This window comes from Oryctolagus cuniculus, chromosome 3 (genome assembly GCF_051225735.1).
Source record: "Oryctolagus cuniculus isolate XC-2025 breed Fujian yellow rabbit chromosome 3, ASM5122573v1, whole genome shotgun sequence".
Lineage (NCBI taxonomy): Eukaryota > Metazoa > Chordata > Mammalia > Lagomorpha > Leporidae > Oryctolagus > Oryctolagus cuniculus.
In genome coordinates this window covers 108,920,796-108,945,007 of record NC_142869.1, presented here as the reverse complement: position 1 = coordinate 108,945,007, position 24,212 = coordinate 108,920,796, and the positions used below count along the sequence as shown (strand labels likewise).

Below are 24,212 nucleotides of genomic sequence, written 5' to 3'. Positions count from 1 at the left end.
ATGGACTGTTTTAATATGTTAACAATTTTTAAAAACTTCCAATGGGTTCTTGACTACCCTTGGGTGCACGATTTCCCTCCTTCCCCACACTCATGCCACTCACCCTGCAGAGGATGTGTTGTGTTTTAAAGCTTGCTCATGGGACCAGCATTGTGGTGCAATGGATTAAGTCACCACTTGCAATGCTGGCATCCCGTTATTGGGGCACCAGTTAAAGTCTCAGCTGTTCTGCTGCTGACCCAGCTCCCTGTTAATGTACCAAGGAAAGTAACAGAATATGGTCCAAGTGCTTGGGTCCCTACCACCCAAGGGACAGATCCTGATGGGGTTCCTGGCTTCAGCCTGGCCTAGTCCTGGATGTTGGAGCCAACGGGGGAGTGAACTAGCAGATGGAAGATCTGTCTGTCTTTTTGTGTCAGTCACCCTGCCTTTGAAATAAGTAAATGATTTTTAAAGCTTATTCACCACACTTCCTGTCTGCCTTTCTGATAGAACTTGTTTAGAGATCTGAACACTCTGCACCTCTCCCTCCCGCCACTGCACCTCCATTCTTAACAGCCATAGGAAAGATGAAGAGAAACCTCTCTGGGTTTATTTGGCTGCAGGAAGCTCTTGGCTTTCTCGGTTCTAAACTCTCCCTGCCTCCTGTGTCACACGCAGGTGCACCTTTAAGGCAGCCACAGACCTGGTGTTGACTTACTAAGGCTCCTCCTATGAAGCTATAGAAGATTCTGGAGACGGCCCCAGAAGGAGGGGCAAGTCTGTGGATTTCAGAGGCAAAACATGCCATGATTTGAAGGAGGGAAAGACTTGCCTTTTGGTTTTGTTTTGTAAACTGATTGATTTGGCTTGGTGTATTTATAGTCTCACCTTTAGATATGTGAGTATCTTAAATGGTGATAGAGAATTGTGGGCCACCACAAGTGTGCCAAGGACTGTTGCTTTCGGTTGGACATTTGGATACAGGCCAATGTCCTAGTCCTTGAAGAACCTGGACAGACCGCATTTACAAAACGGGGAGACTGGAAAGTGCTGTCCCGGGTCTCTATTTGGTTGTTCCCATCAATGCTTTCTCTTTGTCTTGACAATGTGCTGATGGCGGGCCAGCGCTGTTCTAAGTTCTTCCTGGAACTCCTCCTGCCTGTGACTGGGGACTGAGACAGGGACCTGCCTGCAGGCAGTTGATTGGACAGTGATTCCAGGAGTGATCCTGGAATGAGGGATGGGGGGAGACTTGAGAAAGGAGGGTAAGTGCTCTGAGCTGAGTTACCACGGTCACTTCTGTAGGCGGCACGTGCTCCATCCTACCTTGGCCTTTGGGAGGGATACACCAGGCCACCCTAGTGGACGCCGTGTTGGGTCTGTGTCAGATAGGCCCTGGAAGGAAATTTGAGCTGGCTTAGAGGGTGTGATGTGACAGCAAAAGCACCCCTTTTTGCTTCATTGCCTCCTGCAGTCTTTCTAACCTCAGGAGTTCAAAAAACATGCACCCTACGCACCCTATGTGTCTTTACTCGGGAATGCCCTTATACTTATTCAGCACGTTATTAAATTCCTTAATCTCTGCATTCTTCAAGGAGACAGCATGATAGTCAGTACATGAACATTAACATTGATCTCTCTTTGTAAAAGATGTCTTTATTCATTTGAATGGCAGAGAGAGAGATCTTCATTCATGGGTTCACTTCCCAAATGTCCACCACAGCCAGGGTTGGGCCAGGTCAAAGCCAGGAACTCCATTTCGCTTTCTCATATGAGTAGCTGGAGCCCAAGCACTTGGGCCATTAGCCACTGCCTTCCCAGGCTTGTTAGCAGACAACTGGATTGGAAGCAGAGTAGATGGGATTCCAACTGACACTCTAGTGTCATCAGTCATGTATGTTAAAAACACCACCAAGCCCATAATCTCAGAAGACCAATGCTGAAGCAGGTGTGTTGGCGCAACAGGTTAAGGCTGAAACCTAGAGTCTCCTGTGATGGCCTCTCTGTGTCAGACACACATCACTGCCAGGCCAACTACTGGGAGCTTGTCTCCTCCAGGGGACAGGCTCCAAGACACAAATCCCACCGTCTAATCTCAGTAAGAGAAAACAAAGCCAAACACGATGACTGACCCAAGAGTAGGAAAGCACTCGAAGTTTCTTTATTTTATTTGGAGGAATTGGAGGAAGCCAGCTCTGAAGGAGCTTCTAATCAGTGAACTCAGCAGGTGAGTCAGGGACTTCACTAGTTTGGCCCCAGCATCTTCTGAAACTCCAGCACTCTAGGGCTTTGTACTCGCACACTTTGGATAACTGCCCCCACCCCAAAGTCCCACAACCAGAAATTACAAGGGCTTATTGGTAAATAATTCACCACCTATGTTGGGGGTTGCAGACATAACCGTGACTTTACCAATCATAGCCTTTATTTTGCCAACAACAGAAACAGCCTTGTGGGGACAGGACGTCAGCCACATGGGGTCAGTGATCATGGGCGCAATAAAGAGGAAAGACATTTATTATCCCCACCATAATTATCCTACTGGTTTACGGAAGGCCCATTCCAATGTGTCCTACTGTTGCAGGTACCCCGTTTTGCTCTCATCTGTTTGCCCAATGATTTTGAATTAAAGTATTCTGCCTTTTTTTTTTATACAAGGAGCAGGGTGTGGGGACCAAATCCAATGCCTGTTCAAAGAAAAGTGCCGTGTTGCTCTGAGCAGCTTGTGTGCCGCCCATTCCCTGCCTAATTACCGGCCACTGGTTTCCTAACAGACAGAAAAGACGGACATCACCAGCTTATATAAAGAGGAGCTGGGTAATTACAACTCCCCTATTCAGTCTGCCCCATTAATTCCAGAAGTAATTCAGACGAATTAGAGAATGAGGGCCTCACGCCAAGATGGATGCGTGTGTACATAGTAATTGTATTAACCATTAACAAGGCTTTGTGTGTTGGGGGGGGGGAGGGCTTCCAGTTTAAAACCGTGACACAGATAGGCAATCTGCATCCTTCACCAGTTGAATAGCCTGTTGGGGGGCGGGGGCAGGAGTGAGCTATCACTAGCCTGTGAAGACCACAGGGAATAAAAGCATGAGCAGCCAGTCAATGAAAGGAATTATTCATGGGCTTGGTGAAAGGTCACATGCCAAAAACTTCAGTTAATAGCAAAGAGCTGAGGTGTGGAGCTCCTTTTTTTTTTTTAACCCTGAGAGGATCTCAAATAGGCGAAAGCAAAATTCTCTTTAGGAATACTAACAAAGCCATCACTGAGAGTGCCCAGAACCCGGGACTGAGGAAAGCTGGAAATGCATCCTGTCTCTCCTTCAGCTTCTCAGGCCTCTGCTGCTTGGTGCCCATCCTGCCACTTCCGTCTGCCTTAGACAAAGGAGCCAACAGTTCATGCACCTGGGTACGAATTTTTCTAGTCGTTGGGAGGCCTCTTCCGAGCACTTAGGACCCGTTCAGAGGTGGATAAATGGAACAGAGGTTCCACGAACCAGAGTGATCCTTGAGCAGGGCAGAGGAGAACCAAAATCCAGCCTCGGTAAGTCGCATTATCCTGGCGGTCCTGCCCCTGCGGAGGTTGTTGGTGCTCACTTCCAGCGGACATTGGACCCTGTCTATAGGTGTTTCCAGTTCTCCTGACTGCGGGGTCAGTGGCAGTGAGTGGGCAGATACCTGGTGATATAGGCAGGCAGAGAGAATAAAACCTATTAGGTTTGTGAGCTGGAAGACCACGCCTCCACCACGCCTCCACCACGCCCCTGTGTGATCTCATGCCCCTACCTGATCACACCTGTGCGCCCACCTCCGCTCAGACTAATTAACCACTCCCCTTTGGAAGGGGATTAAAGGCCTGAAACACAGTGGGCCCTGACCTTTTCTTTCCCCCTTTGCCCTTCTGTTTTTCCCCTCGCTGCCCTAATCCCCTCGCTGCCCCACACCTTCAGGGCGCGCGGCCTACAGGCCACCCACTCCACGTTTTTCAGCCTGCATGTCCTCCACGTGGCTGGCTCCTGTGCTTGGCATGAATCCAGATTTCCCTTTCTCTCTTAGACATGGCCCTCACTCTCCTATGCATTCCTCTCACTGAATAAAAAGCTTAAAAACTTACCATGCTGCCTGGTTTATTTGAGCCAGTACTCAAAAATCTTTGAATAAGTGGCAAGAGCCCACATGGCTTATTCTTATGGGAAATATTAATAAGCAAATTGGTATCACAGGGATGTTGCCAGTCTACAACACACAGGACAGCCCCACCACACACACACACACACACACACACACACACACATCATGGTGTCTATCTCCCCACCCCCGCCCTGCAGACATCCCAGAGCTGAGACTAAAACATCTTGATCCACTTTAACATTTCACAGCCTTGCAACCCAGTGTGTGAGTCTTAGACCAGCTGCAATTGCAACATAAGCTGGGATCTCACTAGCATCCCAACTTCTTGAGCCAGTATCCACATTTTACAAGTCCACGCAAGCTCATTAGAATGTGAGCCGCACTCCTGTGGAACAATGGTTCTTAAACCAACTGCACCCTGGAGTCCTCTGGGTTGCCTGATGCTTGTGATCCAAGCTCAGATGGGTATCCTTGGTCTAGGAAGCAGCTTGGGGCCTTATGAGTCTACAGAGCTCCTCGGGTGACTCCAAAGTGTAGCCCACAGTAAGAACCACCACCCTCAAGTGCTCCTACATTGAATCAGTGCAGCATCAGCATGACCTGGGAGCTTGGCCTCACTGCATCTCCAGCACCATCAGAGACAGTGGGCTGGGGTATGGCAGGGAGCACTGTAACAGGCCCTCCCAGAGCTCTGCTTTCCAGGCCCCGGGAGTCCGAGCATTCAGGCATCTACCGCCTGCCCGCCAGCAATTCCTGATGGCTTGCAGCTCGATTCTCGTGTCCTTCCCAGGAGGGGTATCACACTCACCCCTAGATTTAAGAAGCTTCTCTTCTACAGGACTTCAACTACAAAGTCGACTGCTAAGTAGCGCTGTGAGGTGGGGAAGGAAGAGGAAACCCTTGGGGGATTTCAGCCCCAGCGGCACGAGGTGCTCTCCACTTGTCGAGAAAGGAAGATGTATGGGTCACTGACGGTAAGTCTCCTGGATCTTCAGTTACAGTGAAGAGCCTTGACTTCAAAGGCCAGGGCCCCTTCTCCTGCCAGCTGGTGGCAACCAATGTGCGCCACGGGGGCTAGACCCGCGTGAGGCACCAACCAAGGTGCCACCAGCTCCTGCATCTCCGACACCGCAGGTGCAGATGTCCCAGACTCTGCAGGTGAGTTCCCACCACTCTGACCACAACCTCATGAACTTGGCCAAGAGACACCAAATTACTCCTGAGGCTGAGGACAAAGACCACAGGCCCACGAAGATGGTGGACCTGACCTTTGCCAATGTGTCCTGGCCACACACAACCTGGATGGTGGCTCTGAACACCCACACCTGATTGCAGTGCGGAGGACTTTGTGATTTCCATGAGGGCCAAATGCCACTGACTACACAGCTGCAGCGAGGTGGGGTTTGCCTGTGGGGAGAAAGAGGCAACAGGAGAGCACCAAACTCACCAGTCATGAAGGAGATCACAGTGTGTTCGTTTGGGCCGAGAACTGAAGCTCTGTCTGGATGCCAAGAGATGTGTGTAGCTACTGTTACCCCTGTGCTTTCCTAGTCAGAATTATCCATGAAAAGAGTATCAATAAAAACATACGAATAGGGGCCGGTGCTGTGGCGTAGCAGGTAAAGCCGCCACCTGCAATGCTGGCATCCCACGTGGGCACCGGTTCAAGTTCCAGGGCTCCACTTCCGAATCAGCTCTCTGCTGTGGCCTGGGAAAGCGAAGGAAGATGGCCCAAGTCCTTGTGCCCCTATGCCCATGTGGGAGATCTGGAAGAAACTTCTGGTTCCTGGCTTTGGATCAGCACAGCTCCAGCCATTGCAGCCATCTGGGGAGTGAACCAGTGGGTGGAAGACCTCTTTCTCTCTCTTTCTGCCTCTGCTTCTTGGTAACTTTGCCTTTCAAATAAAAATAAATAAATCTTTAAAAATATATGGATAAAAAAATAGGGGGCCAACACTGTGGTGCAGAGGTTTAAGCCACTGCTTGTGATGCTGCGATTCCTATATGGATACCAGTTTGAGGCCTGGTTGCTCCACTTCTGATGCATCTGCCTGCTAATGCCCCTGGGAAAGCATCAGAAGATGGCCCAAGTACAGTGGTCCGTGTGGACCCCTGCCGCCCACACAGAAGACCAGGATGGAGTTCCAAGCTCCAGGCTTTGGCCTGGCCCAACTACAGCCATTGCAGCCTTTTGTGGGAGTGAACCAACACACAGGAGATCTCTAACTCTGCCTTTCAAATAAATAAATACATCTTTAAAAATAAAAAAAAATTAAATGCCACACGAGTGACGCCTTCCTCCCTATGATGCTGTAAGTGCTGCACCAGGGCAGCCCCCAGCGGGAGGAGATGTTCTGCTTTTGGGCTTGCCCTCCAGGCTGAAGGAACAGATATAGCACCATTTGCAAACCCTCAAAGGAGCTCTGACTCCACTTTGTATCTGGGTGTGAAAAAGAAAATTCCCTAAACCAGCTCAATGTGGTCGAGTTTATTTGAGCAAAGGAAAACAACACAAAAAAAGGTTCACACACCAGGCCGTGCCCAGAACCAGAGTAGATGCTGACAACACCAGCCCACATGGTGATCAGATGGCATCGACAGAACACCAGAAGGGAGAACATGGAAAACAGCTCAGCTGGCTGCAGCTTGGTCAGTCGACCAGTCCGGTGGCCACAGGACCGCCTGCCATCAACCAGAGCTCAGTGACCGCTGTGAAACTCTACCATCGGCTTCACCTCGTGAGCCCAGGGTAGTTGCCCAGTTCAAATCCATGGCCTTTCCTAAGTTGTATTTAAAATAGCAAAGAGCCTGTTGAAAACACAGACTGCCTCCTCCCTCCCCGACACTCCCATGCGCAAGGGGACACCTGTGTCCCTGTGTCACCTGCTGCTGAGGCCTCCCTCAGCAGCTGGCCGGACTGGACAGGCGCTGCTCCCTAATCACTCCACCAGACCCGGAAAAGCATGCCAGGGATCCCTGGTTTAAGAGAAGGAGGGTGGGAAGTAAGGAGGAAAACCACTTGAGAATAAGGAGGCGGGGTGGTGCAGGCATTGCTCTGAGGCAGCAGGTAAGAGGAGGGGGCCCTGCAGCGAGAGCGGATGAGAAGGGTGCATAGAAGGTTTGCGCCAGGGCACAGGTGCTTCCAGGTGTGCCTGCTCCTAGCACCGCCCCGTTCTGGGTAGGGAACCTTTCACAGCTGCTCCCAAGTTAGGTTTGCTCAGCCTACAGGAGGGCAACACACAGGACTGCTTTTAATCCATGCATTTAACACCAGCTTTTCTGAAGCCAGCGGAGAGGGGTGGAAGGACATTTCCCCCTGTGTTTAATCAGAGAAAAGGGAAGGGACATCTCAGGACACATCTAGCACGACAGGGGAACTCTATAAAACCACTCAAGATTGGTAAAATATTTCGTGTACAACAGTCATCAACATCAGAAGCTCTCAGCTGGACAATTAGGCCACAGCGCCGGCCCGACATGAGCCTCTGTAATTAACGGAGTCTCTCCATCTAGAAGAGCTACTTGACAGCAGGCCAGGGACAACACTCCCACCATGCCGTGTGCCACGGGGTGCTTTGGAAAACCACTTGCAAACCATCAGCATTTGTCAAAGTCCATGTCTGGTTTTGTCCTAATATGGACAGTAGGTTTTAAGAAGAATATGGTAAAAGCTTATTCTCCAATGAAATGTCCACTGGGAAAATGTACTAAAGACTTAATGAGGGGCTGGTGCTGTGGCGCAGCAGGTTGATGCCCTGGCCTGAAGCACTGGCATCTCATATGGGCGCCGGTTTGGGTCCCAGCTGCTCCTCTTCCTATCCAGCTCTCTGCTATGGCCTGAGAAAGCAGTGGAGGATGGCCCAAGTCCTTGGGCTCCTGCACCTGCGTGGGAGACCTGGAAGAAGGTCCTGGCTCCTGGCTTCAGATCGGCTCAGTTCTGGCCATTGCAGCCATCTGGGGAGTGAACCAGCAGATGAAGACCTTTCTCTCCCTCTCTGCCTCTCCTCTCTGCGTAACTCTGACTTTCAAATAAATAAATAAAACTTTTAAAAAAAAGACTTCATGAAAGCCCTCTGCAGCAGCCAAGTTCATGGCTGTTCTTCAGGACACCTGAAGTCTCCCATCATTCACAATCTAAGCCATGACCACGGCAGTAAGTCTCTATAAAGACACCTCATCTCAACACAGAAAGGGGCAAATCGTGTTGGAGAGAGCCATCAATTCCAGGAAGGACAAAGGCTGCATGCCTTATCTCCTCTCCCATCGTAACACCATCTTTCAGACATGATGGTTGGCTTTACCAGGACCAAACCTCATCTCCAGGTAATCGGCAACAGCATCATTCTCTCACATACACGTATACACATGTCTACATGTGTGTGTGTACACTACCACATATACACAGAGAGAGAAGCAAATAGAAAGGGACGGAGGAAAGAGACAGGGGAAGAGAACTTCATAAAGTAACTTCAGAGTGATTAAAATAACAACAAAAAGAAACCACTTCTGAGGAACCACAGAAAACACTCCAAAAGAAATACAACAAACTCTTAACCTTTGCAAAGGTCATTTGCCAAAAATAGACACCCTCCCCCCCAGCCCTAAATCCTGCTATAATGCAGCCTGGGGCTGGGAGTGATAGGAGGCCTGGCCACGGCAGGGAGTCATCAAGGCACAAGGGCTTTATAATTTCCAGCAAACTATGTGGCCCAAACACCACACTGCAGGGCTGTCCAGTTCCTGCTCTCCCAGCATCGCAAGCAAAGACAGAAGCCTTGCCCTAGCCCCAGGAGTCATTTCTGATCCTGGCGGAGGCCGTGAACACTGGCTAGGAAATGGCCAGCCTGAGAGAAAGGATGCTCATACATCAGCCGCCGAGACAGCAAAGGAAGCTCTCTGATGAGGGAGGTTTCAGAGGAACCATAGGGAAAAAGTCGCTCAAAGACACAAGCACAAATACATACAGCAGACCCACATCCAAAATGGGCCAAGCCTTGAAGACCCTCTTGCGTTATCAAAAGTCATTTTGAGTGCCATTCTCAGCCGAATTCTCAGGTTGGCTGCAACCCTAGAAAAATGCTCAGTGTCAACAGGAGACAGGAGCTAGGACAGCACGACCTCCACTAAGCTTCTTTCTTCTGGCCTTGCAACTGGACAGGGCACAGAAGAGAAAACTCAGTAAGAAGTCCAAGCAGAGAGACTCAAGGTCAAACACCTGCCACTCCAACAGCATCCACGTCCCACACTCTGTTATCCCAGACCCCGAAAGAGCAATCCACGTTATTGCGGAAAATCTGCCAAGTCTTTGCAAAAGGACTGGGGAAACAGGAAATGACTCCTGAAGTCTAGAAACAGGGCTGGATCCTTTTAAGTAGATCTTAAAGATTGGTAAATGTCTGATGGCTACGCCTAAGGTGGCCTATTCAACAGATTTATTATAAACATGAAGAAGATGTCCAAATGGGTTCCCCAGGAACAAATCAAACCAGTCTCACTTCATTTCCTGTATGGACGGCTTCCTCAGCGCAGTGAGCCAGGAAACTGATGTACCATCATCAAGACAGGTGCAACTTTCTCCTAACAGTCCTATGGGTCTGATGGAGAAAGGAGGGCACAGTTAGGTGAACTCTGGTTGGACAAACATTCTGGAAGATCTTGATTAGTCCATCAGCTTGGAGTAGGGTCTCTAGGATCATGTCTTTAAAAGTCTATAAAAGACTATAAAAGGAAACTCACAGGTGTCCAAGCAGGAGGCCTAAAGGGCCACCATCCAGGGAGGAAAAGAGAAAGAAGGTGAAGAGATGGCACCAGGTACTCGGCAAGGCCACTGTCACACTAGTAGCCAGGCCAGGCCTTCAGAAAGCACTTGGATCCAGGGACTTCAAAAAGCTGATGGAGGCCGGCGCCACAGCTCACTAGGCTAATCCTCCGCCTAGCGGCGCCGGCACACCGGGTTCTAGTCCCGGTTGGGGCGCCGGATTCTGTCCCGGTTGCCCCTCTTCCAGGCCAGCTCTCTGCTGTGGCCAGGGAGTGCAGTGGAGGATGGCCCAGGTGCTTGGGCCCTGCACCCCATGGGAGACCAGGAAAAGCACCTGGCTCCTGGCTCCTGCCATCGGATCAGCGCGGTGCGCCGGCCGCAGCACGCCGGCCGCGGCGGCCATTGGAGGGTGAACCAACGGGAAAGGAAGACCTTTCTCTCTGTCTCTCTCTCTCACTGTCCACTCTGCCTGTCAAAAAATAAAAAAAATAAAAAAAAAAGCTGATGGAGGGGCCAGCGCTATTGGGTAGCAGGTAAAGGTGTTGCCTGGGATGCCAGCATCCCATGTGGCTGCTGGTTCAAGCCCTGGCTGCCCCACTTCAGATCAAGCTCCCTGCTAATGTGCCTGGGAAAAGCAGTGGAAGATGGCCCAAGTACCTGGGGCCCAGCCACCCTTATTGGAGACTAAGATGATGTTTCAGGCTCCTGGCTTCAGCCTGGCCCAGCCCTGGCCATTATGGCCATTTGGGGACTAAACCAGCAGATACAAGATCTTTCTCTGTCTCTCAGTCTCTGTCACTCTGCCTTTCAAATAAAATACATCTGAAAAAAGAAAAAGAACCCATCCTTCACCGTGGATACTTTGATTTGAGGGAAAAAAATGCCCCTTGATTGACTTCCCAATAAAAAATGACCACAGAGAAAGTCTCCCTCAATAAAGCTACCCACATTGTTTTTATTCTCTAGAAGCAGAAGGAAAAAAAGGAATGATTAATCTCAGTTTTTTTTAGTTTAATAACATATACCTTCTTTGCAACTAAATCTAAGAACCTGGGCTTCACTCTGGGGTTGGAGGGGAAATAAATCAAAGCAATTATTTCTGGAAAGTAGCTAACGTGCAATTAATTCTCCCCCACAATAAAACCTTTCAACACACGCAACACACACCCTTCGTTTGTAATGGGCCAATCCAGTATTATAAAGTTTAGGATCTAAGGAAAACCTGGTTTACCTTCTTTTCCATAATCCAACTATGCTTTTACTCATTCTGACCTGAACTCTAACAGCTTTCATCACCAGCTTACATCACAGCAGAAAAGGGAATAAGAGACGTTACATTTTACATTGCCATAAAAAAAATCTCCTTTCAAAAAGGCCATTGAAATATATCCTTTGTCTAATATTCTAAACCTACCTCCCTAGCTAGTGAATGGGCACAAAGAGGCAATAAACAGAGATAGGACAGACCCAGCTGGTTTCAAAGCCTAGTATAAGTGTGTGCATTTGGAACAAGACCATGACCTTGTATCTTTGACAAACCAAAAGCCTGTCAGCCCATCTATATCAGCTGGTAAGGCAGGGATACCTACCCGGGCCTGCATCTTGCTTCTTTTTAGGGCTGGATGCACCATGAATAAAGAAATTGTTCTCCAAAATGTGCACAGCAGGCCTCATGGCCAAACGACACGCAGCAGCTCACGTGCTGAGTCCTCCCAAACATCTCGGCAAGGCCGGTCTCCCTGGGCTGTCTTAGGGGCCGAATATACAAATACACGCTAGAAATAAAAACTTCCGGGGTTTTCCCTGCCAAGGCCCTTCCTAACTAAATCCCCCTCCTTGAGCGCCTTTGCTTTCGATAGGCTGTAGTATTTGCAAAATGTAGACTCGTTAATAAAGAAACCTGTACTTGATCTTGAACATGCTTGCCACTGCCCGAGTCACATTTCTAGAAACGCAGAATCCCTGGTTAATTAACCAAAGGGCAGCCGCAGCGTCATGTAGTCTTTTGTTTTCAGGACTGTCCCTGGCTTTAGTTACACATGATATTAAGCAAAGCAACCTAATACAGACCTGCAGCTGTGCCCACACAGCGACGGGTGCCTGGGGAATCCTCACTGCTTCTTGCGCATATCAAATAGGTGCATTTACCATTCCCTACATATGTTCGTCATTCTTTCGGGTATTTTGGGCTGGCAGTGTTTCTCCTCATAGCAGCTACTCCATGAACAATCAAGATCACAGATCTGCGGCAAACAACCCCCCCCCACACACACTTGGGGGCTCACAGGTCTCTCCTGCAATGCACACCCTTGCCAAAAAGCCAGCTTTCGTTCTCCCGCAGAATACTGATTGGGCTAGCACACAGGAAGGGATTTTGAAACTCACAGTTTAGTTATTTCTTATTCAAGAGCAAAGAGCCCCACAAACACAGGGCCTTACACAATCAATCAAGACATGTGCATAAGTTGGTGCACAAGCCAGAAATGGCCTCACAGCTTAAATTAGTGCAAGCTAGACGTGCTCAGATTTCCCATTAGGTGGGTAAATAAATTAGAGCATGGCCAAGAGCAGAACTCCATGAGGTCATGAAAAAGAATGGCTTAGATACACGTGCAGGAGGTGTTTTAAGTGTCTTTGGTTTTACGTTAGGAGAGAGAATCAGGTTTTAGAACAACATGCACAGAAAAAACCCTTTTTCATTTACACTCTGTGTGTGTGTGTGTGTGTGTGAAGCACGTAGGCATCTATCACATCTTACCTGGAAAGAAAAATCTTCTGGAAGCACACACACCCACTGCTCATTGAGGTCATCTGGTATTGGTGGGTGGCGAGTAAGTACGCATGAAGAAGCTTTCATTTTCGAGTTTATACTGATTTAAAGGTATTTGATCTACAAATATGTACCAGAATTTTTTAAAAAGATTCACTTATTTATCTGAAAGGCAGAGTTACACAGAGGCAGAGACAGACTTTCCATCCTCTGGTTCATTCCCCAAATGGCTGCAATGGCCAGAGCTGGGCCCACCTGAAACCAGGAGCTTCTTCCTGGTCTCCTACGTGGGTGCAGGGGGCCAAGCACTTGGGCCATCATCTGATACTTCCCCAGGCCACAGCAGAGAGCTGGATCAGAAGTGGAGCAGCTGGGACTTGGAACCAATGCCTATATGGGATGATGGCACTGCAAGCAGCAACTTTACCCACTATACCATAGCCCTGGCCCCCAAATATATATCATATTTACAATCAGTGGGATGAAAGGAAAGAATTTCATTTTGACAGCAATAACATAGGGCCTCACATACTCATGACAATGTCAGATTCCTCTTATAACCAACCACCTGCGCTCTCCCAATTTAATTATATAACCAGATCATGTCAGCCCCCAGGCTTAATACCACGCATGGCTCCCCACTGCTCTTAAAGGGAAAGCACTTGCTCAGAATCCCATAGGTCCCAGCTGCCTGTTAGTTGAACACTAACAGATCCAGGCTCAGCACTCTGGGCTGATCCCTGCAATCTCGCTGTCCAGGGGTGCTTTTCTTCCTGCCTCCTTCCTGGAACCCCAAGTATGGCGTGGAGTGCCACCTCCCCGTGGTGGCCTTCCTCGACCCCTGCCTTCCAGACGCCTCTGTCACATCACCCTGCTTTATTTCCCCTGCAGCCCTTACTACCTCTGCCATTGCCTAACTCCTCATCTTGTCCTCCAAGGTCCCCGAGAGCAAGGAGCTGGTTTGCCTGGTTTCCTCCTGGTACCTTGAAAACTCCCGGGCACATGATGGACAGGTCGGAGACAGGTGGTAGACAATGCATCTCCCAGCAGGAAGTTCATCTGCGAACTTGGGTGTTTTTCTGAACAAATTTTACCTTCTCAAACAACATGCAGCCACATTGACAGAAAACCTAGGCAACCACAAACCAGCGCCTGGGTCATCACCCAGAAACTCCAAGTCAGCTATGGAGCAGGCAGCCAGTCGTGCATCAGGGAAGCCCCTCAGCACTGAGTTTCCCATGAGTCTCTGCTCTGCTAGGAGAAAGCTGTGGCACATCCCTCACTGGCCACCTTCTCCTGGGCTGTCAGCCCCAAAGCCAAGTGAACACTCGAGGAGGGGCAGCTGTTCAGCTGCACTGGTCTTAACCAAAGCCAATGAAGTCTCTTGCTCAAAATACGAGTTAAGGGGAGGCACTGAGAACCAGGACCTCATATCCCAAGTGTCATATCCTAAGCTCATCAACGCAGCCTTCTCATCACTACTATTTTTGCAGATTGCTGATTTTTTCATTCTGGAATAAATGATTCCTGTCATAACCCAGTTCTTCCCTAATCTTAGCCTCAGTCACTCGAGAAGGGGAGAATTCGGACTCGGATCTCAAAAGCAGGCAGTCAGTGCACTGTCTGTGTATCGGAGCCTTTCACACCACTGACGTATCATGCACATGGGTTCCCTCATTAAAAAGCACACACGAGAGCACTCAAAGAAATTCTTGGCTGAAAATGCAAAGAAACAAATTTTGGTGGCTGCCAACACCCACGCTAAATGATCCCTTTGTAGCAACAAACACCACTGCAGAGGGAAACGGAAATTGTGCCTGTTCTGTTGCCCTAAGCAAGCTATGGAGGGGGAGGGCTTTTCACTCTTCCATTTCAAGCCTGGAGCAACCTGCTGAAATTTCCCTCTAGTTGCTTGGGCTTCAGAAGTGAAGAGAAGGAAGGAGGCATGAACGGGGGTTTAGTGACAGGAGGGGCTCAAGAGTCACAGGGACAGGGGCAAGTTCTCCAGAGCTCCTGCCCAGCACTGAGCCTACAGTGACCGACATCGCACTGCACACTTAGGGTGCGAACAGCGAGGCCTCCATGTAAGTGTTTCTCATCGCAACAAGACAAAACTTAAAACAAGAATTCAATTGTATTTAATACATGCCACTTCTATATGTGTATTTTATATATGCATCTAGTTTATATTATGTGTATGTACTGTAGTGTATATGAGGGTATTCCACAAAGTTCATGGAAATAAATACAACTGTTTTACAATGGGACATGGAATTAAAAGGTAACTATTATGGTGCAAAAGTTTTCTGAAACCTCTGTGTAATGTTTCTATAATAATTTTTCATGAACTTCAAGAGCCCTCATATGCCTGGACTTCAAATTTCCTTACTTTGAAAGATTTATTTTATTTTATTTATTTGAAAGGCAAAGTTAGAGAGATAGTGAGGGAGAAAGAGAGACAGAGAGAGACAGAGACAGAGAGAGAGATCTTCCATCCTCTGGTTCTCTCCCCAAATAACCACAAGGACTGGGCTGGGCCAGGGTGATGCCAGGAGCTTCTTCCTGGTCTCCCATATGGGTGCAGGGGCCCAAGCACTGGGGTCATCTGCTGCTGCTCTCCCAGGTGCTTTAGCAGGGAGCTAGATTCGAAGCGCAGCTAGGACTCGAACCGGTGCCCATATGGGATGCGGGTGTCACAGGCAGCTGCTGAACTTGATACCCCACAACGCCAGTCCCTAGACTTTCAATTTGTCTTGCACAAAACCAAAATTATGTTGTAATTCCATTTTCCACAAACTTTCTGAAGTCCCTTAATACCCAGAGAAGCTCTCTAACCTTTAGAAAGAACACGTTCTCTTTTATTTTTGTTTGTTTCCTCTCCTGTAAAATTAGAGCAGAAAACCTGTATTTTCTAGGATTGTTCTGAGGACTAAATAAGACAAATTGTAGCAAACACTCAGTCAGTGCCCAAGCATACTAAGAAAATCACTCACGGAGACTGCCCTGGGAGGAGAGCTTTGAGACCAAAACCTATCAGTCAGAGAGGGATGATTCAGAGATACCTTCAACCCCCAGGTCACAGTCCCCCACCAGGCTGCAGAAGCCACAGCTCTGTGTCTAGGACCTATAGAAACTCAGAAAATACAGAGTCAAAAGCGGGGGCGGGGGGATGGTATGGGGAGGGACAGGGTTGTGGCCTGCAAAGCCAGCATCGCATATGAGCATATGTCATTCCTGTGAGTCTGCTTAATCTTAGTCCCCCATGTGCCATTCCAATAAAGCCCCAGGGGTGGGCAGTGTGGCACAGCAGGTTAAGCCACTGCTTGGGACGCCTGCCTGCATCCAACATCAGAGTGCTGGTTCTTGGCTCCTCTGCTTCTGTTAATGCACCAGCTTCCGTCAATGCACCTGGGTGGGCAGCAAATGATGGCCCAAGTACTTGGGTCCCTTCACACTGGAGAGCCAGATGGAGCTCCTGGCTGCTGGATTCAGCCTGGTCCAGTCCTTCGGGGAGTGAACCAGCAGAGGAAAGATGTCTCTCTCTCTCTGCCTTTTGAATAAATCAATGAAAATAATCTTTAAAAAGTAAAATAAAGCCCCATCTCCAAGGCCAAGAGCCAGACTGGGCGGAGCTGTAAAGAGACCAGGAGGGTACACATCTGTGAGGCGGAGGGCTCCCCCGAGGAAGCTTTCTGGAGAGCGCCACTTGCTACTTCATTAGCACAACTAACACAGCTTCCAGAGAGTCTGCGGCAGTCAAGACCAGAAGTCAGGCAAGGGGATTATTTTTTCAAAACACAAATTCTTCTAAGCATACATCAGAACAATGAGATACCACTCACACCCACTAGAGTGGCTGGCATCACAAAGGCAGAGCGCCGTAGGGGGAATGGTTGGAGCCCCCATGCACTGTCTGTGGGAATATAAAATGCTGTGGCCACTTTGGAAAGCATTCTGATAACCCCTCCAGGGTTCAGCACAGTTACCCCATTAGCCAGTGCTCTGGTCTGAATGGTGCACTCCCCCAACACTCACATGTCGAAATCTGGATCCCTAAACTGACTGCGTGAGGAGGCGGGGACTTGGGGGTGAGTAGGGCATGAGGGTGGGTTCCTCACGAAGGAGATTAGTGCCTTTGCAGGACAGGCCCTGCCGAGCTGCCCGGAGCATTCCACCAAGTGCGAACACAAGCAAATAATGCTGCCAGCAAACCAGGACATGGGCCTGTACCCCACATGGCACCTGCCTTGACCTTGGGCTTCACAGCCAGTCTCCAGAAATAAGTTTGTAGTGGTTGTAAAGCTACTCGGTCTCTAACATCTTATAAAGGCCACCCAGAGTCAGACACTCAGCAACCCATTCCTAACTACAAGCCCAAGGAAAAGGAGAACCCACTCAGATTTCCACATAAACACGTGCACACAAATATTCCCAGCAACATCCTTTGTAACAGCCAGAAAGAAAAACAGAAGTGTCTCTCAAATGACGACTGGACCAAGGGCGGCATACCCCACACAGGACTGTGCGGCCACAACAGCAAGAAAGCAGGCAGTGGCACATGCCACAATACGGGTGACCGCTACGTGAAGGAGGCAGGCGTGATGCTAAGCCACCCAGGACCACAGCATCTAGGAGTCCATTTCAAATGGGCCAAACTACACAGATGTAAAGTTGATTTGGGGACTGGTGCTGTGGCGCAGTAGGTTAATCCTCCACCATTAGGTTAATCCCATATGGGCACTGGTTCTAGTCCTGGCTGCTCCTCTTCCGATCCAGCTCTCTGCTATGGCCTGGGAAAGCAGTGGAGGATGCCCCAAGTCCTTTGGCCCCTGCACCCACATGGGAGACCAGGAGGAAGTTCTTGGCTCCTGGCTTCAGATCAGTGCAGCTCCAGCCATCGCAGTCATCTGGGGAGTGAACCAGCAGATGGAAGACCTTTCTCTCCGTCTCTCCCTCTCACTGTCTGTAACTCTACCTCTCAAATAAACAAATAAGATTTAAAAAAAAAAAGTCAATTAGTCAATTGCCTGGAGCTGGGAGGGAGGAGGTGGAAGGTAGGTGGGATGGCGAAGGCTGAGGCTATGAAAATGTTGTAAGGTCGTGGTGGCAGAAGCACAATTCTGTGAATAAGCCAAAAGCCGCTGAGGCACACACTTTAAATGAGTGAGTAGTATTCCATGTGAATTACATTTTAATCAGGCTGTGTAAAAAACCAAAAACAAATCTATCTCTATTGTGCCTGGAAAGCCAATTGTTAAAAATAGCCCCCATTTACCAGGACCTTCTATGGGTCAGCCACTGTGCCAGGCCACTTGTCTATATTATCTCATTTGCTTTTCATAATAATCTGATGAGGTAGGCAGAAACTATTAAAATCCAATCCAGTATTCCTTTAAGTGTCTATTTAGCAACATGAATCAGCAGAATCATCCGACAGGCTTGCTGGTAAAACCCACGCTGACCAAGAGCTCAAAGGCAAGAGAGGGAGGGGGAAAAGAAGTCACCAGATTCCCTTCGATGCAATAATGAACCCCTAAAGGCAGGCTGTGTGCACTGAGAAAAGGGATCGCACGCCCAACATGCAGTGACGCTTGTAGGTGAGGTCCAACAGCACCCGCAGGATAATCAGGCAGGTGTTATCAATGTCAAGGAGGCAAGGGCTTGCTTCCTTCATTCCCCTCAAAGGGAAAAGTATGCGTGATGTGAAGGCAGAGGTCATTCTATATACCTTGCACAACGTTTGTCAGAAAATTCCAAAAGTATAAGGAATAAAGCAAACGCCGGCTATAACCAACACCCGATTTTGATTAGTAGCCAATGGCAAGCAGTAAAGTCAGATTGCATTCAAACTGTCTACCGATGCACTCAGCACAGAATCTGGAGATGGGAATGAGAAAATACTCACACGGGCCATCACAGTCTCTAACCTGAGAACTCCACAGACAGCTGAGAGGAGAAGCCCACAGAGTTTGTCTCTGCAGATAGAACATCCCAGAGAGCAAAGAACCTGCCCCAGACTCCCACTGACAAAGAGGTCCCCAAAGGACAAAGTCCTCCCCAAGTCCCAGCACTGCAGAGAGGGCTGGACTACAGCTGTGCACGGCCGGAATGGGTGGCAGCTCACACGAGGGCACAGAGAGGGCTGGACTACAGCCGGGCACTGCCGGAACAGGTGGCAGCTCACACGAGGGCACAGAGAGGGTTGGACTACAGCCGGGCATTGCCGGAACAGGTGGCAGCTCACATGAGGGCACAGAGAGGGCCGGACTACAGCCGGGCATTGCCAGAACAGGTGGCAGCTCACATGAGGGCGCAGAGAGGGCCGGACTACAGCCGGGCATCGCTGGAACAGGTAGAAGCTCACGTGAAGGCACAGACGGGGCTGGACTACAGCAGGGCATCGCCAGAACATGTGGCAGCTTACGCGAGGGCAGCACAGTCAAGGATGGTAGGACGACAAGCACCATGGCTTCCAGGCTCATCTTTCCAAAGGGTACCCATGCCCAGGGTCAAACAGGAGGCCTGTCCACAGTGCTGGGCTCCGGCACCCCTGGGAACAGAACACGCTCAGTTCGGCCATGGCCTTGTCCTAGCAGCAGGTGCCAGAGGAGAGGCTACAGCTTTGGACGCAGGCCAGCTGCAGAGCTGAGTTTCAGCCCAGCCTCACACAAACCGGGCCGCTTCAAAGAACGTGGAAGGAGTCCAGGCTACTGCTGAGACCAACAATCCTCACCTGCAAGGCTTTGGAGCGGTGGGAGGGCTGGGGTGCTTGTCATGGCAGCCATTTGCCCGGGGAGCTGGGACAGGCACGCCAGCACCTGGGAATGCTAACCCAGCCCTGAGCCTGCCCTTTGGTGGCCCAGGCCGTTTGTCTGTGTCTGGCTGGCTTCCAGGCATTTTCCTGCTTTGCAGACTTAGAACCAAAGCCCAGGACTGCACTTCAGGTTGGATAACAGTATAGCCCCAAACACTTCTGGATCCAAAACCATGTTTATTCTCCTTGCAGTTAATTTTAGGTCACGCCTAATTGGTAGCAAGGTGCATCTCTAGGAGGGAGGGGACAGGACTGAAAATTGGCAACACCAACACATGCAAATGATCATTCAGAGAGGTAGGGTAGCACAGTCAGCGGTGCAAGTAAGACCTAGGTTCAGACCCCAGCTCTACCCACTACAAGCCAAGAGCCTCCCCCAGAGGATGGCAGGCAGCTCCCCTGGCCCAGACCACATGCTGGCACAGCACACGTGCTCAGTAAGTGGCAATTACTGTTGTCTCAATGAGCATTATCAAACTGCACACAAGATGAAGGAACTCCATTTCTTTGTCTCTACTTCTGCAATTCTCTGATGCACACCTACTACTTGCCAGGCATGATCCAAGAGATTGGGGTAACAGAATAAGACATTTAAGTAATACTCTTGCATTGGTGAGCTCAAAGTCTGATGAGGGGGATAGATAAAGAAATATACTAATATATAAATACAGTTAATTAGATCTATGAAGGAAAAAGAATCATTACTGCCTTTTTTTTTTTTTTTTTTTTTTTTGACAGGCAGAGTGGACAGTGAGAGAGAGAGAGAGACAGAGAAAAAGGTCTTCCTTTGCCGTTGGTTCACCGTCCAATGGCCGCCGCGGCTGGCGTGCTACAGCCAGCGCACCGCGCTGATCCGATGGCAGAAGCCAGGTACTTATCCTGGTCTCCCATGGGGTGCAGGGCCCAAGCACTTGGGCCATCCTCCACTGCACTCCCAGGCCACAGTAGAGAGCTGGCCTAGAAGAGGGTGACTGGGACAAAATCCGGCGCCCCGACCGGGACTAAAACCCGGTGTGCCGGCGCCACTAGGTGGAGGATTAGCCTAGTGAGCCGCGGCACCGGCTATCATTACTGCCTTTAAAGAACATGTGGAGGGGCCAGTGCTGTGGTGTAGTGGGCTAAGCCTCCACCTGTGGTACTGGCATCCCATATGGGTGCTGGTGTGTGTCCAGGCTGCTCTACTTCCGATCCAGCTCTCTGCTAGGGCCTGGGAAAGCAGTAGAAGATGGTCCTAGCCCTTGGGCCCCTGAATCCACAAGGGAGACCAGGAAGAAGCTCCTGGCTCCTGGCTCCGGGTTCCGGATCGGCTCAGCTCCAACCGTTACAGCCAACTGGAGAGCAGACCAGCAGATGGAAGACCTTTCTCTGTCTCTCTCCCTCTCTTTAACTCTACCTCTCAAATAAATAAATCTTTAAAAAAAAATCTAGAGTGGGAGCCAAGGAACGAGCTGCCTGTCAACAATGAAGTTGTACTTCCTTAGTCACCTGGGGGAGCCAGAGCCTGGAAACTGTGCCCAAGTGGAAATAAAAGGCTGTTCAGTTCCATCTCAAAGTCTGGCAACTCATTCCTCAGAAGAGCTGCAGACGCCCCAGAAGCCTACGAGAAGACGTTCAACTTGGCTGGCCACTAAAGACTCACACATTAACACGGACAAGTCAATTTCCTGCCTAGACACCTGGCACAGATCACAAAGGCCTGCAGGACTTGGGGCCAGCACAGGGAGTACACGAACATCGCCGGGCTCACTAGGGCACTGGAAGGGAGTGTGACCTTTGTGGAGCACAGTTAGACATCAGCTGTCAAAGTTCTGCTAGCATATTCTTTAACCCAGACTCCTGGCAATTTATCCTAAAGAAATAAGAGGACCATCATTCAAATACAAATGCATAAGGAGAGTCATTTCAGATTGCCCCTAACCCACATCTTTAGTAGAAACATTCTTAAAGAGACTAAAATCATACACAGAAAGCCACAAAGCTGTCAAAAATCACACACTACCTCTATACAGCCTAAGATGGAAAGATGTTCAGAAAATGACAGGTAGAGGGGTAAAAACAGTTTGTAAAACAAATAATGTACAGAGATCATCCATATGTTAAACAACAACAACAACAACAAACATGTGTAGGGGCCAGCACTGTGGCACAGTAGGTTCAAGCGCTGGCATCCCCTATGGGCACCGGTTCTAGTCCCAGCTGCTCCACTTCTAATCCAGCTCTCTGCTATGGCCTGGGAAAGCAGTAGAAGATGGCCCAGGTGCTTGGGTTCCTGCACCTACATGGGAGACCTGGAGGAGGCTCCTAGCTCCTGGCTTTGGATCAGCCCAGCTCCAGCTGTTGCGGCCATCTGGGGAGTGAACCAGCAGAGGGAAGACCTCTTTGTCTCTACCTCTCTCTGTGACTCTGTCTTTCAAATAAATAAAATAAATCGTTAAAAAAAAGACATGTGTAACCATACACACAACACACAGTAAAATGTTAGTGCTAAGTATCCCTGGGAAGTCCTGTAATAAGGGAATTTTTCTGCACTCTTCTTAGCTTTATGAATGACCCCATCTTTCTGTCATGATCATGGACTATTTCATCTTGGCCCCACACATATCTCATTTTTTTGGGAAGAGATAATAAGACCAAGGATTCCAGACACAAACTTCATCACCTCACATCACGATTACCCTGAGTCCCTAGGCCAAAGCTAACTTTTTAAATACGCTAATCTGTTTTGGATTCTTTATTTTTCATTGCAGTTTTTCTTAAAAAATTGATTTATTTGAAAGGCGGAGGGATCAAGATGGGGGATAGAGGACATAGATTTTTCCTCCGCTGGTTCACTCTCCCAAGTGACCACAATACAATAGCCAGGTCTGGACCAGACTGAATCCAGGAGTCAGGAACTCCACCCAGGTCTCCCGCATGGGTGGCCACTTCCTGCTGCCTTCCCAGGCACATTAGCAGGATGTCACGTGTGAAGCAGGGTAGCTGGGACTCAAGTCGGCACTCCAACACAGAGACAGCACCCCCAGAAGCAGCATAGCCTGCTGTGCCGCAACGCCAGCCCCTCTTTGCCAGTTATTTTTTCCCCTGGTCTTGAGAAGCTAAATAAAATGATAATGTGACAAACTCGTGTAACCAGAAAAATAGTTGCAAACTGTCAAGATAGAAAACAAGTCATCTCATATTCTTCCCACAGATAGTGATGTTACATTTAATGCATGTTCAATCTTGACCACATTGCCATTTGGTAGCTGTCAAAACCCCTTCCTCTCCCCTGTGACAGATGAGAAAACTGAGGTTTTAGAAGCCTAACAGATCACAAAAGGTTGTAGAATGGGTGACGGGTAAAGTACGGCTCTGAAGGATTCTTCCTAGGGACTGGATGCAGTACTTCAAAAAGTTCATGGAAAATCGAATTTAAAGATAAGCTTATTTTGGTGCAAAAAAAAAATTGGAAATTCATGCATAAAGTGATTTTCAAGAAAGTTCATAGAAAATGCATACCAGGAAAAACAACTGAGCAGATTTAGCTGCTGCCTTCAACGCCAGTAGCCCTGATCAGAGCGCCTGGTGGGAGTCCTGACTGCTTTGCTTCTGACCCAGCTCCCTGCCAATGCACCTGGGCAAACAGTACACAAGATGGCCCAAGTATTTGGATTCCTGCCACCCATTTGAGAGACCCACATGGAGTTCCAGGCTCCTGGCTTCAGCCTGGTCCACCCCAGCTGTTGCAGCCATTTTTAGAGTGAACCAGTGGATGGAAGATTTCTTTCCGTCTCTCATCTCTGTCACACTTCTTTAACATAAAAAAAAAAAAATCTTTTTAAAAGCACACATGGACTTCAAAGGTTTTTGGGTGCCAAGATTAGCTTATTTCATCTTGCTTTCCTTGAGCTTTTGAAGTGCACTCATGCTCATGTCCCAGGACTCTTACAATGCAGCACTACAAACCGGGCAGCCTGAACAACACAGAGCTTTGGCTTTCCCATTCAGAAGGCTGCAGGTGCAAAGCTCAACCTATTGTTCAGGCACGGTACTCTCTCAAACATCTCAGTCTTTGCCGCTCTGGGCTCCTGGTGTTTGCTACAGTTCCTGGCACTCCTTTGCTTGTGGATGTATCTCTCCATTCCCTGCCCTCCCTCATGACAAGCCGGTCAAGATCAAGTGTTTTTACCTCTTTTATCTTCCTATAAGGAGGCTAGTTAAGTCTGATTGCAGCCCACCCTAGTCAAGCATAATTTCACCTTATCCTGATTCCATCTACCAAGACCCCATCTCCAAATAACATTTCACTGTATTGTCGTTGGGGTTAGGACCTCAACCCATCTTTTCAGGGGACAGAACTCAAAACAGGAGCAAGCCCACACTGCCTCCTTGGACATACCCACAGCACCAGACCCCGTTAGTGTCATGTCTGTTTCCTGTGGGTTTCACAGGACCTTTCACATATAGAGGGCTAGTGACAGTGGAAGCCTGCTACAAAGGCCCTAGCTCATCTCAGATCTCACCACTCAACTCTGAAGTTAGTTGTTCTTCCAGCTCAGGTTTCCTCCCTTGAATTAAAATACGGCCAAGGCCTCTGTCAACAATAGAAAAAGGTGGAGTACATGAGGTCCACTTTCCCAGAGCCTGATTTACAGCAAGCTCGAACGCCCAAGGAGAGAGCTGAGAGATGTGATTTCACTTTACTATGATTCCGGTGCAACTCGCTGCCACCACAGCTCACTCCGATGATCAACCCATCGCTTCTGACTGTGTGG

At 49.1% G+C, this 24,212-nt stretch overlaps 1 protein-coding gene across 7 annotated transcripts in view; it reads right to left on the bottom strand.

Moving 5' to 3' along the window:
* Positions 1-24,212, bottom strand: part of TMEM163 (transmembrane protein 163) — a 262,138-nt gene that overhangs the window by 60,565 nt on the left and 177,361 nt on the right. For 4 of the 7 annotated variants that reach the window (XM_089329305.1, XM_089329308.1, XM_089329307.1 and 1 more), the window contains one exon: positions 9,612-9,710. The exons of 1 other annotated variant lie outside the window; for it this stretch is intronic. In XM_089329305.1, the coding sequence (XP_089185431.1) occupies positions 9,612-9,710 (99 nt within the window). Of the gene's footprint in view, positions 1-3,387; positions 3,664-9,611; positions 9,711-24,212 lie in introns of those variants that run through there. 2 more of the 7 variants (XM_089329309.1, XM_089329310.1) reach the window with 2 other exon arrangements.